Source organism: Myotis daubentonii, chromosome 15 (assembly GCF_963259705.1).
Source record: "Myotis daubentonii chromosome 15, mMyoDau2.1, whole genome shotgun sequence".
NCBI classification, from domain to species: domain Eukaryota; kingdom Metazoa; phylum Chordata; class Mammalia; order Chiroptera; family Vespertilionidae; genus Myotis; species Myotis daubentonii.
In genome coordinates this window covers 7,021,722-7,040,314 of record NC_081854.1, presented here as the reverse complement: position 1 = coordinate 7,040,314, position 18,593 = coordinate 7,021,722, and the positions used below count along the sequence as shown (strand labels likewise).

The 18,593-nt window shown below is 51.0% G+C and overlaps 2 protein-coding genes across 3 annotated transcripts; both read right to left on the bottom strand.

Annotated features, from left to right (window-relative positions):
* Window positions 1–486: 486 nt before the first annotated feature.
* On the bottom strand, window positions 487–4,898 carry LOC132216314 (kallikrein-7-like). Its single transcript, XM_059665483.1, has 5 exons — window positions 4,790–4,898; window positions 4,189–4,342; window positions 3,788–4,035; window positions 2,789–2,928; window positions 487–695 (listed from the first exon to the last, which is right to left on the bottom strand). The coding sequence occupies exons 1-5, from the start codon at window positions 4,860–4,862 to the stop codon at window positions 540–542; spliced, it is 771 nt and encodes a 256-aa protein (XP_059521466.1). The 5' UTR covers window positions 4,863–4,898; the 3' UTR covers window positions 487–539.
* Window positions 4,899–12,624: 7,726 nt separating this feature from the next.
* On the bottom strand, window positions 12,625–17,911 carry LOC132216312 (kallikrein-7-like). Of its 2 annotated transcripts, XM_059665481.1 has the most exons (6): window positions 17,506–17,911; window positions 17,005–17,126; window positions 16,383–16,548; window positions 15,946–16,193; window positions 14,971–15,110; window positions 12,625–12,851 (listed from the first exon to the last, which is right to left on the bottom strand). In XM_059665481.1, exons 2-6 carry the CDS (start codon window positions 17,075–17,077, stop codon window positions 12,696–12,698), a joined length of 783 nt encoding a protein of 260 aa, XP_059521464.1. In that variant the 5' UTR covers window positions 17,078–17,126; window positions 17,506–17,911; the 3' UTR covers window positions 12,625–12,695. The 2 variants fall into 2 exon arrangements, with proteins under 2 accessions (XP_059521464.1, XP_059521465.1); XM_059665482.1 differs by lacking the exon at window positions 17,506–17,911 and having other exon boundaries at window positions 17,005–17,155.
* Between the last annotated feature and the right edge of the window lie 682 nt (window positions 17,912–18,593).

The following is an 18,593-nucleotide window of genomic DNA, read 5'->3' as shown; positions in this document are numbered from 1 at the left end:
CTCCACCCGAGAGGGCAGCGTGCCACCGAGACCCAGCTTTCATTCTCTTGTCTGTCTTTTCTAAGCCTTTCAGGGCCCCCACTCAGGGTCACTGACCCAGGCTGAGCTGGCATGGCACATAAGGCTCCCTGGGGCTGAGTATGCCATGGCCGTGCCGGCTCCCCACAATGTTGTAATGAATTCAAACCTTGCCCACGTTTCAGATTGACCAGAATTTCTAGGTCAAAAGCGATGAATGAGATTCCAGACTCATCTTGCCTTACCTTGTGGGCTCACCTTTTTAACCTTGTGTCATAAAAATTGTTCTCTACTTCTGCTGGATAACACAGCGGGAGGCTGCCCGCATCTTCACCAGCACCGACGTTTTTGTGTTTTATGTTTAGCTCATAGGTTTTTGCAAATTTTTATTAGAATGTTGTTGACGGTTTCATGTGACTTTGAAAATGATAAAGTGAAATACGGCTGCACGTCAGGGATGTCTTTATTTCTGGGAAGGCCCTGTTCAGGGCAGAGGGACAAAGGATGAAAGCATGCAGAGATTAGGAATTGGCTTTCATGGTATTATACAGCCATTTGCGGTACATGCATATGCGGGTGTATATCACTGGCTTAAAGGGCAGGGTACAAGGGATATAGCCGGCGGACACCAGGCCTTGCAGGGAACCTTCGCAAACCAGCGGATTCCCGGAGTCACCCTGGAGGGGAGAGAGCAAATTAGCTTTGATTTCAAAATAACCAGCAATGAGGTCCCACAGACACCAGGCTTATCAGGCCTTTATCCCACCAGAACACAGCCTACCACCTGGCCAATAGGAAGAGACTCATTGTCTCCGCGGACCAATGGCAGAGCAGGAATGAATGCTATCAAGGAGAGGACCAACCATGTTTTTGGAAAACATTGGCTTGAGCCCTAGTCAATCACAGGGAGAGGGTGGGACTTCAAGGAATCAGAGCCCCATTTATTTGTCAAGCCCCTGGGAGAGGAAGTATTACCTCCAGGGAATCCTATACTTGCCTTTCCCAGGAATGGGGGACAGGGTAGTCCTGGAAACCAGGGGCGGGACCAATGCCCTAATTTACAGGCTCTAGTGCAAAAGAAAAGTTCAAACCACCAGGTTCAAATATAGGAAGTTTAAGAAAATCGAGTGCGTTAAACCAAGTGCGGGACTCTCCCGAGTTTGCGACTCTGTCCCTGCACAGTTTGCAGAAATATGAATCAGGTCCTCTGTGGGGGACCAGGGAGAACCCCCCATTTTTTAGGACATTCAACCTTTTCCCATCACCTCTTCCTAAAAAACACCATTTCACCACCCCTGAAAGCTTAGAGTGCAGATGTCAGCAAGATAGTGGGGGTACAAAGAGGCAAAGGATGAAAGAGAGAGAGAGAAGGATGGAGGGAAGAAGAAAGGGAAGGATGAAGGAGACAGAGAAGCAGAAAGTTTGGGGTAAGGAATGAGGCAGAGATGGAGAAAGTTAAAAAAATTGACAGAGGCTGGAGAGAGGAAGACAGGGAGGGAGGGAGGGAGGGGGAGGAAGGAGGGAGGAAGGGAGGGAGGGAGGGGGAGAGAGACAGAGATCACAAGACCGAACACAGAGGGAACCAGAAAATGAAATGAGGTGTGAGGACCTAGCTGGTTTGAGTCAGTGAATAGAGCATCGACTTGAGGACTGAAGGGTCCAAGGTTAGATTCCAGTCAAGGGGACATGCCTGGGTTGCAAGCTTGATCCCCAGTGCTGGGCATGCAGGAGGCAGCCAATCCATGATTCTCTGTCATCATTGTTGTTTCTATCTATCTCTCCGTCCCCCTTCCTCTCTGCAATCAATAAAAATATTAGAAATAAAAAGAAGTGAGGAGAGATAAGGGGAGAGGGTTCTGAGAGTCAGAGAGGAGGTTACAGAGATGAGGAAGGGAGAACAAAGAGGAGGGGCTCCTTCTTTCTTCAGAATTAGAACCAGAGACACAGACATGGAAGCAGGGCATGAGCCTCACGCACATCTCAGTGACTGAAACAAACATTTTAAAAATCAAATGTAATATGAAAAAAAATCCATGAGAAACCTGCTTTCCAGTTTTTTGTTTTCTGTTTTTAATTTTTTCTTTATTTCAGAAAGTAAGGGCGATGTAGAAAGAGATAGAAAGGACAATGAGAGAGAATCATTGATTGGCTGCCTCCTGCACGCCCCCTACTGGGCAGTGAGCCTGCTACCTGGGCATGTGCCCTTGACTGGAATGGAACCTGGGACCCTCCAGTCCCCAGGCCAACACTGGATCCACTGAGCCAATCCTGCTAGGGCGGTATTCCACTTTTAGATAAAGACAGGGTCATTACAGTGCTGTTCTGAATCACATAGAAGCCCGAAGCCAATGGGAAATCCAGCCCATTCTGGTTGCTTCTGTTGTTGAAAATTCTGATTTTTTGCTCATCATGGATTATTTTTTAAATATTTCATGGGAATATGATATTTCCTGGTCACTGAGCTGTTGGTGTGCCCTTAAAGCTTGTGCTTGTAGTCAGTGCCTCAGTGCCCTCCCCATAGTCCCAGCCCCATTCCCACCCCCAGTTTCTATCCTTCAGCTTTGTGCCCACCCCCAAGGCCCCGCAGTCCCCTGTGGGCTCTCACCCTGATCCGGGCAGAGAACTGAGTAGACAGAGCCAGGAAAGTGGGGCTAGTTAGGTGTGAGGGAAGGCTCAGCACCAGGGTCAGGCCCCAGGACACTGGACGGAGGGGGAGACAGGCCTGGGCTGAGAAGAAGCCGAACCCAGGGCAGGGGAGGAGGCGACTCACTTTGCAGCTGTTTGAGAGCCCATCGCGGGGAGCCGTACAGAGCATGTATTTTTTCAACAGGTTCCGATAAGACTGCTTGCAGTCCTGGTAGGAGATGATGTTGACATTCGAGCACATGAGCTTTGATGACATTTTTGCTGCTGGAGAAGTTGGGGGGGGGGGGGGCGTCAGTCAGAGGCTGGGTCCTGTAGACCTGTGGGTGCTGATGTAAAAGAATGGGGACCCTGGACATGGAAGGAGGAGGAGCTGGGTGACCCAATACGATGGCTATGAAAAGGGTCCTATTTCTGGACTCCCCAGTCTTCGGAAGGAAGGGAACTATGTCTGAACACCTGGGTTATAACGTACTGTGCAGAGTGGCCCCTTATAGCACACCCTCCCTGCTCCAACTCTCAGGGTCCTGGAGTTCAGGTGAACTCAGCTCTGGGGTTACCTTCCCTGAATTTGCTCTGATCTGGATCCCGGAGGCAGATAAACCCATATGCCGGCACTCTACCTCCCCCTTCATTCCTGAGGCCAGGCCAGGGGGTTGGCCCCCAGCACATTCCAGCTCCACCATCTCTAGTGGCACCTACCAAGGGAGGGACGAGGTGCTGTCATTGTTGGACGCCTCCTGGGTAGAGGGGGGGCCTGGGCACCAGGTCTCCTTTTGTCTGAGGGAGATGGCACCCGAAGGCCAAGACTCCTGGGTCTGAAGGTGGAAGCGGCTGGGAGCCTGCATACTTGGCTCTGGGTGAGTTGGTGACTGGTGTTCGAAACGCCTGGGGCTGTGGGATGGAGGCCTGGGATCCAAGGACTATGGGACTGGGGGGAGGTATGTCTAAAGGTCAGGCTTCCTGATCTGACGGTGCAGAGCCTAGGGGTCTGGTTTCCTTGGTCTGAGAACGAAAGTGAATGGCGGGGGCGGTGTCTGGAAACTTGGGTGTGTCCACTGTGTCTGCGGCCTGAGGAAGAAGGGAGCTGGGACCTTGGTGACTGGGGTCGCAGCGGCAGCCTCACCTGCATCCGCGGTGGTGAGGCCCCAGCCAGACACAGTACAGCTTGTCCCACGGCCTTTGCAGCTGGACGGCAGGTCGATTGTGCTCACAGTGGGCGAGAGCGTGGCCGGGCTGCGCAGCTTCACCAGCATGATGTCATGATCATTGGTGCCATTGATATACCGGGGGTGGACGAAGGAATGTGTGGCCCTGATCCTCTGGGCACGGGCATCAATCAGAAGATCACTACCCATTTGCACAATATACTCACTTAAAAAGAAAAGTAATGATCAGAGGGAGACACTGTGATTGAGAGAAGATTACATAGACCCAGAGTAAGGACAACAGAAGCAGAGAGAGAGAGAGAGAGAGAGAAGGACCCAGAGAGGGACATGGAGTGGCGCTGGCTCCCCTCTCCCATACCTCTGGTGGCAGTGGGCGACGGTGAGCACCCACTGCTGGTTGACCAGCACGCCTGCACATTGGAACTTATTGTTGTCATACAGGGCCACCTGCCAGGGATGGGAGCCTCGTGGACATAGGACTCCATTAATGATCCTCTCCCCGGTATCCTGGGCTGGATGGAGACCTGGGAGAGAGCATGGGTAGCAGGCCTCAGGGGATGGATGCCCAGAGACAATGATAGAACAGAGACAGACAGAGAGGCATGGAGAAGGGCAGAGGCAGACACGGATCCCAGGGCAGAGACAGCGGCAGACCGAGATGGAGGGAGACAGAGGGAGGCTGCTAAAAACCCAGGGCAGCAGCTGGTCTGGAGGCAGCCTCAGCTTCTGATGAGAGAGACAGTGAGGTTGGGAAGGAGCCTGGAGGGCACTCAGAGCCCAGGAGTCAGGAGGGAGCAGGAAGAAAGGGGCCACATCCCAGAGGCCATGTCTCCATGGGAGGAGGCTGCTGCAGTTGAGGGTCCTGACTCGAGGGCTCCTTGGAGAGAGGGAGCCTGGAGAGGGGAGGTGGGGGACTGTGAGGCCCAGGGCAGGAGCAGGACTCCCTGGCTGGTCCTCACCTTCTTGTCCAGCAGATCCCAGGGCTAAGAACAGCAGTAGGAGCAGCACGGGTGGGAGCCGTGGATCTGCCATGTGTCCTCTCTGAGCCTTTGTGGCTGCCACGGAGGAGGGGCCTTCTGTGTTGGGGCTGGAAAGACAGAGAGTTTAGGAACCAGGACTCCTGGTCTCTAGGTCCCTTCTCTTTGCTCAAAGTCAGGAGCCTCCACCTCCTCCCTCAGACCCAGGAGCTCCAGTCTGCACCTACCTGCTCCCTCTAGACCCACAAGTCCAGGCCAGAGACAGCCTTCCATGCAGAGCATCTATTTATCCGGCTTTCTGTCCCTCCCCATTTTAATTCTATGTCCCAAGTTCCTTTTAGGTAAAAGACCCAAAACTGCAGACCTCCAACCCCTCCTTCTCACAACCAGATATTGGGCATCTACTGCTCTGCCCTCAAGAGCAAGAGTGAGCTGTCCCTCCAGATGCACCTGCCCCACCCCACACGGGATTTCCTCTCACCTGCAGGGGTCTGGTCTGGTCTGGTCTGGTCTTCAGTCTGCGTTGGGATTCAACCGTGTCCAGCCCTGTGCAGAGTGGCCCTCTTATAGCCACCCGCCCCTCTCCAACTCTCAGGGTCCTGGAGTTCAGCGAACCCAGCTCTGGGGTCACCTTACCTGCATTTGCTCTTATCTGGCACCCGGGGGCTGCTAAACCCATATGCCCGCACTCTCCTCCACCCTCATTCCTGAGGCCAGGTCAGGGCCTTGGCTCCAGCACGTCCCAGCTCCCTGGTGGCATCTACCAAGGGTGTGACCAGGAACTAGCCTTGAGGGGCAGGAGCAGGAGTCAAGGATGGACTGTGCCCTGGGTCCTCCTCTGTGGCCACTTTTCTTGCCCTCAGCCCCTCTCAGGGGTGGCCTAGACCTTATCCCGTGACTCTGAGCAGCTTGGGGGAACTTGTCAGGCTGAATCCCAGACGTGTCTTTGAGCCTGAACCCAACCCTAATATTGGGGTATGGATGTAAAGGAAGGCTTTCCTAACTCCACCTACTAAATATGCACTGTTTTTCACTTATTATACTTTGATTTCTGTACATCGTATGAATTTCTACCAAAAATGTCTGAATATTATAGGACATTTTATTTACTCTATAAAATGTCTTAAGGAGCCCTAGCCACTCAGTGGAAAGCCCTTTGGCCAGCAGACCAAATGTCCTGGGTTTGATTCCAGTTAAGGGCATGCACCTAGGTTGCAGGCTCCTCCCCAGTCTGGGCTCTGATCAAGGCTGGTGCAGGAGGCAACCAATCGATGTGTCTAGAGCAGGGGTGGGCAAACTTTTTGCCTCGAGGGCCACAATGGGTTCTTAAACTGGACCGGAGGGCTGGAACAAAAGTATGGATGGAGTGTTTGTGTGAACTAATATAAATTCAAAGTAAACATCATTACATAAAAGGGTATGGTCTTTTTTTTCAATAGTTTTATTCATTTCAAATGGGCCGGATATGGCCAGCGGGCCGTAGTTTGCCCACGGCTGGTCTAGAGAGACCCATCGATGTTTCTATCTTTTCCTCTCTCTTCTACTCTCCCTAAAAATCAATGAAAAAACATCCTTGCGTGAGGATTTACAACAACAACAAAAATATTAAAAATAAATTTAAAAAGTCTTGGACAATTGCTTCTCTTAGAATGATTACTGCTACCTTTATTCTGCACTATAGCTGTCTTCTGACTTTTGTCACTCTTTCACATTGAAGTGCCTTTGAATCGCTTTCATTACAATGATGGTGGGATGAATTTCTTTGAATTTTCATCTTGCTCATTGTATTCATTCCTGAAGTATCTACTGAGCATTGACTCTGAGCCAGAATGTGTTCTGGCCTCTGAGGGCACACATTCCACAAAACAGTGAAATTCCGACACAAAGCCCCACATTCCAGTGGGTGGAGACCTTAAGTAAGGAAATAAGAACTTCACATTTATAGGCTGTTGTTTTTTATGTGGCAGTGAGTGCTATGGAGAAAATAATACCAGAGGAGGCCTACGGAATTATTGTTTCCCTTTGATCTCAGCAACCCCTGCAGTTATAATATTGGGAAAGGTGGTTGGTAAGACCCCAGGTGAAGAGGACATTCGAACAAAATCTTGTAGGAGGTGGTAGATGGATTCATGTAGCTACTTGGGAGCAGTGAGTCCTGGCAGAGTGATGGGCAGGTGAGAAGAGGAGGGAGACCTAGAATGTTCTAGCAGGGAAGACTTTTTTATTGGAGCTGAATGAATCAGAGGGACAAGGGTGGGGGATGGGTTGAGAGGCCTCACAGGATTTGGAAGACAAGGGGATTGAAGCCCGAGGTAGGACTTTGGCATTTGCATTGAGTAACACAGGAACCATTGCCAGATTACTAGTAGATGGCTGATTCCTAACAGTGGAATTGACCCTCACTTCTAACTCAGACCCCCAAATATGCTTCATTTCTTAGTGTGAGTCCATGTGTTATCTCAATTCAGATCTTTAATCCAATTCTACCTCGGTCCCACAAGTTGACCCATGTGGTCGAAAGGGGCCACACGCTGACCTGACAAGCTCAGGGAAGGCCTGCGTGGCAGCCTAGCAGATTCCGAGACCTAAAATAACCACAAAGGATGGTCTGAAATTAAACTTTAACTAAAAGCAGTTATGGTGGGCAGTTATGTCCTAGGCCAGTATCTTCACTGACAAGATCAACTTTGATCCTTACTGAGCCCATTTGCCTTTTGCCTCTAAGATAACATTCCCTTGAAATCTCTGGGTAACTTGTAACTTCCCTTTTTCTGGAGCCCCTGGGGCACAACCAAATGTTCTGGGCTCCAGGACAGATACTACAAATGCCTTCATTATCATGTTAATTGATCCTGCACCCACCTAAGTATGTGTCCATCATTTTACTTTTTATCCAATCCCAGGGGTTTCCCTGATTTGCTTTATCCCCCCTCCTTAATCCATCACCAATGAATTTCATGTAACCCACCTATGTTCCTCCTTTGATTACAAATGTATAAATACATATGTAACTCCGCCATTCTCCAGAGCACTATCTCAATTCATTGAGGTTCTGCTTCCCGGCATATGTCGACAGTTTGGCTCAAATAAACGCACAAAAATTCTTTACAGGTTTCAGTGGTTTTTTTATGTTAACACCCATCATAGACATTGGTGTCGCCTACCCAGCATGCACTCCTTCTGACACTTGTCAGAACCTTGATTTCGTTTGGACAACCTGCTGTGCTCATGTGACCACAAATGAACTTTACTGCACCAAGGGGGGGGGGGGGGGGAATGTCTACTGTCCAGGGATTGGTTTCTAAATAAACATGAGATACAATGTTGGCCAATGAGGAGGGAGAGGAAGACCCCTGGGTTATTCAGGGAACTGCTCTCCTCTTCCCCAAGTGAGGCAGGAGAAGAGTTCTCCTCAACTCTGTTAGACAGGGTCCCTTCTGGCTGTAAATTCTGGAAGGGAGGCAGCCCTCCGGGAACTGGGCAGGGAAGTGCCCAGGGGATAGAGCCATAGCTCTGGGGATGGACAAACGGAGACAAAGTGATGGTGATGTCAGTGTCTTTGAGGAGATTGCTGACCTGGTGAGTTAATGCTCCATGGAGCCCCTTCATCTCATGTCTCCTGCAGGTTTCCATCCTGGTTTAAAGTTTCTGTGTTGCTGTTGCCCCACTGCCAGAGTCTTTTTAGGTAGACCTTGACATCATGTTCAGATCTCATTGCAAGTCTGGAATTGGATCACAAACCATCAATTCCAAATCTAATTCTGAGCTGAATCTCCATGTGGAATCCAAGTTACCCAGCAAACCTTTCCCAGTCTCCAGGGGTAGCTCTTCTTGCCATCTCTGATATTTCATTATAGCACTTAACGCTGAAACGGAATTTTTGGACTGGAACCCGGATTCTTTGTCTCCCGGAATCGAAGAATGAACCCACAGAGAGAAAGTGGTATAGCAAAGGAGAAGATCTATTGAAGAACATGTAGACTCCCACGTGGGTAGGGAGGAAGGGTCCCACTGAGTTCCTTTTCCCTGTGGCTTATAAAGGCTGCAGGTCCTGGTTCCTTGATATCCCCTCTGATTGGTCACTAGACCCTTAGACTGGTTACTATAGTAACTCCTGGGCTCAAAGGTGGAGGCTCACATGAGACATGTGAGGTTCTCTCCCCCTCCTTCCCTATTGTTTTCCTATTCCCTTTGGGCTTTCTTCTTCTCCTTCTGGATGAATGGCTTCCTTCCCCTTATTTTGTAAATATAGGCCTTTTTGTGTTCCCAGCTCCCTCATTCTATGGAAATGTGCCTGTTGCAGCTTTTCAGCTTCCCCTATTCTATGGAAATATACCTTCTGCTTCTCTGCAGCCCTGTGCTTCCTCCATGGTCCCCTTCATTTTAAAAATTTCTAAAATTTCCTAAACCTGTCCTATGTTACCCTTAAAATTCCTGTTTCAACTCTGTATCACGTTTTGTTTTCTATGCATTTGTTCATTGTCTATTTTCCCCACCTCGCATGCTGCTGCAAAAAGATAAGGACTCATAGCCCTAACTGGTTTGGCTCAGTGGACAGAGCATCAGCCTTCGGACTGAAAGTTCCCAGGTTCGATTCTGGCCAAGGGCATGTACCTTGGTTGTGAGCACACCCCCTGTAGGGAGTGTGCAGGAGGCAGCTGATCCGATGTTTCTCTCTCATGGATGTTTTTAACTCTCTATCAATCTCCCCTCATCTCTGTGAAAAATCAACAATATTTATATTTTTTTAAAATGCCAACGATATCCTAATCTGATAGCGTTTGCTTTCATTTTTTCTGTGACCTGGGAGATACCGAGACCTCAGTTCTTAGCTTCTTGAAGGAAAGAATTCAATCAAGAGACAACGTGCAGCACAGCAAGCAAAGGATTTGTTGGCCGCAACAAAAGCATAGCCAGGACAGCGACATAAGGAAGGGCTCAACATGGAAGCAGCAAGAGAGCCCAGGCTTGGCTGCTCTGGCGCACTGGGAAGTCAGGGCAAAGGGGGGCTTGGAGACAGGCTCGGGGGGTTAGCCTGCCGCTGCCCGATGTTCCCCTGGTTGCAATTCTCATGGGTGTAAGGTTTAATCTGAGATGTAAGATTTAATCTGACCAAAGCCAATAAATTGACGGAGACAAGCAGGGTAAGAGCGAAAGATCGAGTTTATTGGAAGCTCTCGGGTGAGGTCCCACGGTCTGGGGTTGCAGGCCTGGGGAGTCACACCCACCTATGCCTGGCAGAGATTTTTTATGCTGCTGTTGGACCAATCAGGTTTATCTGAGGTAGCTTGTGGCCGGTGATTTATGAGCGGGAAGTTGGTGCAGCTGTACCCTGGCTATCTTGAGAAGTGTCGGGTGGTTATTTATTGTCCATCAACATAAGAGGATGATCTGGTGGGTCCCAGGATGGCAGCTATTGTCCAGCAGGATGTGGCTCCGGAGTTCTGGGTTGTTTTGTGCAACTCAGCGGGTGGGGTCAGGAAAGACCCTATTTTCCCAGCCCAAGACCTTACAATGGGGACCCTTATAGTTTAGGAGAGTCACGACTGTAGGGGAATTAGATGGGAAAGGGAATGTCTGGGACCTGCTCCCCAGAAGGGAGAGTACTTATCTCCCTCTGGCAGGTGGGAGTCTTTGGGGAGGTCTCAGGGGAGGGTCTCAATAAAATATTCATCAGCTTTCCAGGTGCGCTCTTTCAGGGTCGTGGTCCTCACTTATTGGTCAGTGCCAGGGCAGGGGGTCCTGAGGTAGCCAGAGGATCACTTGTCTGAGTTTTCCTTTTTTTTTTCTGGGCCTGGAACTGAAATACAGCTGAGGCCCAGATGTTATCCCTAGGGAGAAAACTGCTTGACCAGCCATAGGCCGGGGGGCGGGTTATCCTGGGGGTGAGGTCCTTGTTTTCCCAATTTTTCCCCTTTCTAGGCACCTGGGCTGTCTGCCCTGGTGACCTAGTGCCCGGCCTGTTGTCCTTGCTCTGCTCATGTCTGCATAACCTCCTATCACAGCTGGTTGGAGAAGACCCTCAGTCAGCAGGGTCTGTGGTGATTGCCCAGGGAGCCCAGGGTACCAGGAACCTGCTCATCTTGCCAGGCTCTGAGACACATCGGACTCCTCCCTCCTCCCTCCTCTCCTCCGGAGGCCCCCTCCAGGCACATGTTGAGAATAGGAGCCCACCTACCCCCATTTCCACTCCCACTGTTCTCTCTTCCTCCAAACTCTGGTTCTCACTTGTGGCAGGGCCTCGATGGATTCTGGTGTCCTGCCAGCGCTATCCTTTCTGAAAACCTGCTCCCTCTCTCCTCATTTGTCACCTGTGATGTGCTCAGAACCGCTCTCACATCCCTTTGCACACGTGTGAAGTAGGCATTCCTGTTCTCTGTTCCTCCTCCTCCTCCTCCTCCTCCTCCTCCTCCTCCTCCTCCTCCTCCTCCTCCTTCTTCTTCTTCTTCTTCTTCTTCTTCTTCTTCTTCTTCTTCTTCTTCTTTCTCTCTCTCTCTCTCTCTCTCTCTCTCTCTCTCTCTCTCTCTCTCTCTCTCTGAGTGGGGAAAACTGAGGACTGGACAATGTAGAGGAACACGCCACTGTGTCAGTGGGAGCAGGAGGCAGGGTGAGATTCCAAAATCGGTTCCATTTTCCTTCCCTACCTCACTCTGAGAAGGTCTCCATGCCCCAACCTCAGCTCCTCAGAGGTCCCCACCATATTGCTCAGGTTGTAGAGGTGCACGGGCTCAGAAAGTGACATGGAAGGAAAGAGGCACCCAGGACTCTGTCCACAGGCAGTTTGGTACATGCTCTTATTCTGTGACTATTTGTTTTTACACGGTGACGATCGCAGACATATACAACTTTTGTTTCTTTTCTTGCATTTAACATCAGACAGCATACGCATTCTGACGTGACACTCACAGTTTTGCATAATTATTATCCTGAACAGAGTCATCAGTCTCCTGACCTACACCTGTTTCTTGTTGACATAAGCCATGGAATAATTCGGGAGAGGTTCAGCATTTCTACTGTTTTGCTATGACAGCTAATGTTGTGTGGGGCGCAGCTACAGTGTCTGCACAGGTTCAGGCCTTGGACTGAGGAGAGGGCACAGTCCTCTCATGGCCACGTGTAAGTCCCAGCTTGGAGGGCAGGGCCCTTCCAGCACAATTTCAGCCAACAGCTGTAGTTGTGAGTTTGAACCTATGGTCCGAACACGTGGCCCCATGTGCCTGAGTGATGTGGGCTTGATAGAGTTCAGGTGCATGTAGTGGAGTGGGATTGAAACCCACAAGAATGTTTTAAACATCTTGACCACGCCCTTACATTGCCTCCTGGCATCTGCTATAAAATAAAGACACGGCTTGTGGGCGTTGATGCTGCCTCTCTCCACCCGAGAGGGCAGCGTCCCACTGAGACCCAGCTTTCATTCTCTTGTCTGTCTTTTCTAAGCCTCCACTGCTCCCACTCAGGGTCACTGACCCAGGCTGAGCTGGCATGGCACATAAGGCGCCCTGGGGCTGAGTATGCCATGGCCATGCTGGGTCTCCACAATGTTGTGATGAATTCAAACCTTGCCCACGTTTCGGATTGACCAGCATTCCTAGGTCAAAAGCGATGAATGAGATTCCGGACTCACCTTGCCTAACCTTGTGTCATAAAAATTGTTCTCCACTTCTGCTGGAGAACATGGCCGGGGTCTCCCTGCATCTTCACCAGCACCAACGTTTTTGTGTTTTATGTTTAGCTCATAGGTTTTTGCAAATTTTTATTAGAATGTTGTTGACGGTTTCATGTGACTTTGAAAATAATAAAGTCAAATACGGCTGCAAGTCAGGGATGTCTTTATTTCTGGGAAGGCCCTGTTCAGGGCATAGGGATGGAGGATGAAAGCATGGAGAGATTAGGAATTGGCTTTCATGGTTTTATACACCCATTTGCGGTACATGCATAGGCGGGTGTATGTCACTGGCGCAAAGGGCAGGATACAAGGGAAATAGCCGGAGGACACCAGGCCTTGCAGGGAACCTTCGCAAACCAGCGGATTCCCGGAGTCACCCTGGAGGGGAGAGAGCAGATTAGCTTTGATTTCAAAATAACCAGCAATGAGGTCCCACAGACACCAGGCTTATCAGGCCTTTATGCTGCCAGAACACAGCCTACCACCTGGCCACTGGGAAGAGACCCATTGTCCCTGCAGACCAATGGCAGAGCAGGAATGAATGCTATCAAGGAGAGGACCAACCGGGTTTTTGGAAGACATTGGCTTGAGCCCTAGTCAATCACAGCGAGGGGGCGGGGCTTCCAGATGTCAGAGACCCATTTTTTTGTCAAGCCCCTGGGAGAGGAAGTATTACCTCCAGGAAAACCCATACATTGCTTCACCGAGGAATGGGGGACAGGGTAGTCCTTGAACCAGGGGCGGGACCAGTGCCCTAATTTACAGGCTCTAGTGCAAAATAAAGTTCGGACCACCAGGTTCAAATATAGGAAGTTTAAGAAAAGCGAGTGTGTTAAACCAAGTGCGGGACTCTCCCTAGTTTGCGACTCTGTCCCGGCACAGTTTGCAGAAATATGAATCAGGTCCTCTGTGGGGGACCAGGGGGAACCCCCCATTTTTAGGACATTCAACCTTGTCCCATCACCTCTCTTCCTAAGACACACCATTTCACCACCCAGAAAGCTAAGAGTGCAGATTTGAGCAAAGATAGTGGGGGTACAAGGAGCAAAGGATGAAAGAGAGGGAGAGAAGGATGGAGAGAAGAGGAAAGGGAAGGATGAAGGAGACAGAGAAGCAGAATGTTGGGGGTAGGGAATGAGGCAGAGATGGAGAATATAAAAAAAATTGACAGAGGCCAGAGAGAGAGGCAGAGAGGGTGGGAGAGAGAGGGAAGGAGGGAGGGAGAGAGAGGGAGGGAGGGAGCGAGGGAGAGAGAGAGAGATCACAACACAGAACTTAGAGGGAATCAGAAAATGAAATGAAGTGTGAGGACCTAGTCGGTTTGGCTCACTGAATAGAGCATCGGCCTGCAGACTGAAGGGTCCCAGGTTTGATTCTGGCCGAGGGCACATGCCTGCATTGCAGGCTTGATCCCCAGTGGATGGCGTGCAGGAGCCAGTCAATCAATGATTCTCTGTCATCATTGTTGTTTCTCTCTCTCCCTCCCCCTTCCTCTCTGCAATCAATAAGAATATTAGAAATAAAAAGAAATGAGGTGTGAGGAGAGGTGAGGGGAGATGGTTCTGAGAGTCAGAGAGGAGGCTACGGAGATGAGGAAGGGAGAACAAAGAGGAGGGGCTCCTTCTTTCTTCAGAATTAGAACCAGATACACAGACATGGAAGCAGGGCATGAGCCTCAGGCACATCTCAGTGACTGCAACAAACATTTTATGGCATATTAAAAGTCAAATTTAATATGAAAAAAATCCATGAGGCACCTGCTTTCCAGTTTTGTGTGTGAGTGTGTGGTTTTTTTTAAAAAAAATTCTTTATTTCAGAAAGGAAGGGAGAGGGAGAGAGAGATGGAAACATCATTGATGAGAGAGAATCATTGATTGGCTGCCTCCTGCATGGCCCCAGTGGGGTTGAGCCTGCTACCTGGGCATGTGCCCTTGACTGGAATTGAACCTGGGACCCTTCAGTCCGTAGGCCTCTAATGGACCAACTGAGCAAAGCCGGCTAGGGTGGTATTCCAGTTTTAGATAAAGACGGGGTCATTACAGTGCTGTTCTGAATCACATAGAAGCCCGAAGCAAAGGGGAAATGCAGCCATTTATGGTTGCTTTTTTTGTTGAAAATTCTGATGCTTTGCTCATCATGGATTATTTTTTAAATATTTCATGGGAATATGATATTTCCTGGTCACTGAGCTGTTGGTATGCCCTTAAAGCTTGTGCTCATAGCCAGTGCCTCAGTGCCCTCCCCATAGTCCCAGCCCCATTCCCACCCCCCAGTTTCTATCCTTCAGCTTTGTGCCCATCCCCAATGCCACGGAGGCCCCCGGGGGCTCCCACCCTGACCAGGCAGAGAACTGAGTAGAGAGAGCCAGGAAAGTGTGGCTGGTAAGGTGTGAGGGAAGGCTCAGCACCAGGGTCAGGCCCCCGGACACTGGACGGAGGGGGAGACAGGCCTGGGCTGAGAAGAAGCTGAACCCAGGGCAGGGGAGGAGGGGACTCACTGTGCAGCTGTTTGAGAGCCCGTCGGGGGGAACTGCACAGAGCATGTATTTTTTCAACAGGTTCTGGTAAGACTGCTGGCATTCCTGGTAGGAGATGATGTTGACATTCGAGCACATGAGCTCTGATGGATTTGTTGCTGCTGGAGAAGTTGGGGGGGGGGGGGGGTTGGACAGTCAGAGGCTGGGTCCTGTGGACCTGTGGTGCTGATGTAAAAGAATGCGGACCCTGGACATGGAAGGAGGAGGAGCTGGGTGACCCAATACGATGGTTATGAAAAGGGTCCTATTTCTTGGACTTCTGGGTCTTTGGAAGGAAGGGACCTGTGTCTGAACACCTGGGTTTGAACGTACTGTGCAAAGTGGCCCCTTATAGCACACCCGCCCTGCTCCAACTCTCAGGGTCCAGGAGTCCAGCTGAACCCAGATCTGGGGTTACCTTCCCTGCGTTTGCTCTGATCTGGAACCCCGGAGGCAGCTAAAGCCAAATGCCCACACTCTACCTCCACCCTCATTCCTGAGGCCAGGTAAGGGGGTTGGACCCCGCACGTTCCAGCCCCACCATCCCTGATGGCAGCTACCAAGGGAGGGACGAGGTGCTGGCTTTGAGGGACACCTCCTGGGCAGAATGGAGCTGGGGACCAGGTCTCCTTTCCTCTGAGGGAGAAGGCGCCTGAAGGCCAAGACTCCTGGGTCTGAGGGTAGAAGCGGCTGGGAGCCTGCATACTTGGCTCTGCGTGAGGTGGTGACTGGGGTTCTAAACTCCTGGGTCTATGGATGGAGGCCTGGGGGGAGGTATGTCTAAAGGTCAGGCTTCCTGATCTGATGGTGCTGTCTGGTGGTCTGGTTTCCTGGGTGTGAGAAAGGAGGTGTTTGAGGGTTGGAGTGTCTGGAACCTTGGGTGTGTACCCTATGTCTGCGGCTTGAGGAAGAAGGGAGCTGGGACCTTGGTGACTGGGGTCGCAGGGGCAGCCTCACCTGCATGCCCGGTGGTGACGCCCCAGCCAGACACAGTACAGCTTGTCCCAGGGTCCTTGCAGCTGGACGGCAGGTCGATGGTGCTCACAGTGGGCGAGAGCGTGGCCGGGCTGCTCAGCTTCACCAGCATGATGTCATGGTTATAATTGCTGTTGTTGTACCGGGGGTGGACGAAGTACTGTGTGGCCCAGATCCGCTGGACATTTCCATCAACCAGAAGATCACTACCCATTTGCACAATATACTCACTTAAAAAAAACAAAGTAACGTTCAGAGGGAGACACTGTGATTGAGAGAAGGGTACATGGACCCAGAGTTAGGAGGATAGAAGGAGAGAGAGAGAGAGAGAGAGAGAGAGAGAGAGAGAGAGAGAGAGAGAGACCAAGAGAGAGACCTAGAGAGAGTCATGGAGTGGCGCTTTCTCCCCTGTCCCATACCTCAGGCGGCAATGGGCGACGGTGAGCACCCACTGCTGGTTGAGCAGCACGCCTGCACAATGGAACTCATCGTTGTCATACAGGGCCACCTGCCAGGGATGGGAGCCTCGTGGACATGAAACTCCATTAATGATCCTCTCCCCGGTATCCTGGGCTGGATGGAGACCTGAAAAAAGCGTGGGTAGCGGGCCTCAGGGGAAGGCAGAGGCCACAGTAGATGGATGCCTGAAGACAGCGATGGAGAGAGAGACAGACAGAGAGACGTGGAGAAGGGCAAAGGCAGACACCGAGCCTAGCGCAGAGACAGCTGTAGATGGAGATGGAGAGAGACAGAGGGAGCCTGCTCAGAATTTCAGGGCAGCAGCTGGTCTGGAGGTCACTCCAGCTTCTGATGAGAGAGGCACTGAGGGCGGGAAGAAGCCTAGAGGCCACCCAGAGCCCAGGAGTCTGGAGGGAGCAGGAAGAGAGGGGACACAGCCCAGGGACCGTGTCTCCATGCGAGGAGGCTGCTGCAGGGGAGGGTCCTGACTCAGGGGCTCCTTGGAGAGAGGGGGCCTGGAGAGGGGAGGTGGGGGACTGTGAGGCCCAAGGGCAGGAGCAGGACCCCCAGGCTGGTCCTCACCTTCTTGTCCAGCAGATCCCAGGGCGAAGGACAGCAGTAGGAGCAGCAGGGGCTGGAGCAGGGGACCTGCCATGTGTCCTGTCTGAGCCGCTGTGGCTGCCACAGAGGAAAGGCCGTCTGTGCTGGGGCTGGAAAGGCAGAGAGTTCAGGAACCAGGGCTCCTGGTCTCCAGGTCCTTCCTCTTAGCTCAAACCCAGGAGCCCCCACCTCCCCGCTCAGACCCAAGAGGCCCCAGTCTACACCCACCTGCTCCGTCTAGACCCACAAGTTCAAGCCAGAGACAGCCTTCCACGCAGATGCACCTAATGATCGGGCTGTCTGTTCTCCCCCATTTTAATTCTATGTCCCAAGTTCCTTTAAGGTGAAAGATCCAAAACTCCAAACCTCCAACCCCTCCTTCTCACAACCGGATATTGGGCCTCTACTGCTCTGCCCTGAAGAGCAAGAGCCAGCTGTCCCTCCAGATGCACCTGCCCCACCCCCCATGGGGTTTCCTCTCACCTGCAGGGGTCTGGTCTGGTCTGGTCTTCAGTCTGGGTTGGGATTCAACTGTGTCCAGCCCTGTGCAGAGTGGCCCTCTTATAGCCACCCGCCCCTCTCCAACTCTCAGGGTCCTGGAGTTCAGCGAACCCAGCTCTGGGGTCACCTTACCTGCATTTGCTCTTATCTGGCACCCGGAGGCTGCTAAACCCATATGCCCGCACTCTACCTCCACCCTCATTCCTGAGGCCAGGTCAGGGCTTTGGCTCCAGCACGTCCCAGCTCCCTGGCGGCATCTACGAAGGGTGTGACCAGGAACTAGCCTTGAGGGGCAGGAGCAGGAGTCAAGGATGGACTGTGCCCTGGGTCCTCCTCTGTGGCCACTTTTCTTGCCCTCAGCCCCTCTCAGGGGTGGCCTAGACCTTATCCCGTGACTCTGAGCAGCTTGTGGGAACTTGTCAGGCTGAATCCCAGACGTGTCTTTAGGCCTGAACCCAACCCTAATATTGGGGTATGGATCTAAAGGAAGGCTTTCTAACTCCACCTACTAAATATGTCCTGTTTTTCACATATTATACTTTGATTTCTATACATTGTATGAATTTCTAACACAAAAGTCTGAACATTATCTAATGGGACATTTTATTTACTCTGTAAAAAGTCTTAAGGAGCCCCAGCCACTCAGTGAATAACGCTTTGGCCAGCAGACCAAAGGGTCCTGTGTTTGATTCTGGTTAAGGGCATATACCTTGTTTGCAGGCTCCTTCCAGCCCGGGCCCTGATCAAGGCTGGTGCAAGAGGTAACGAATCAGTGTGTCTCTCTCACATCGATGTTTCTGTCTTTCCCTCTCTCTTCTACTCTCCCTAAAATTCAATAGAAAAATATCCTTGGGTGAGGATTAACAACAACAATAAAAAAATTAAAAATAAATTTAAAAAATCTTGGACCATTGCTTCCTTAGAATGATTACTCCTACCTTTATTCTACACTATAGCTGTCTTCTGACTTATGTCACTCTTTCACATTGAAGTGCCTTTGAATCGCTTTCATTGCAATGATGGTGGGATGAATTTCTTTGCATTCTCATCTTTGCTCATTGTATTCATTT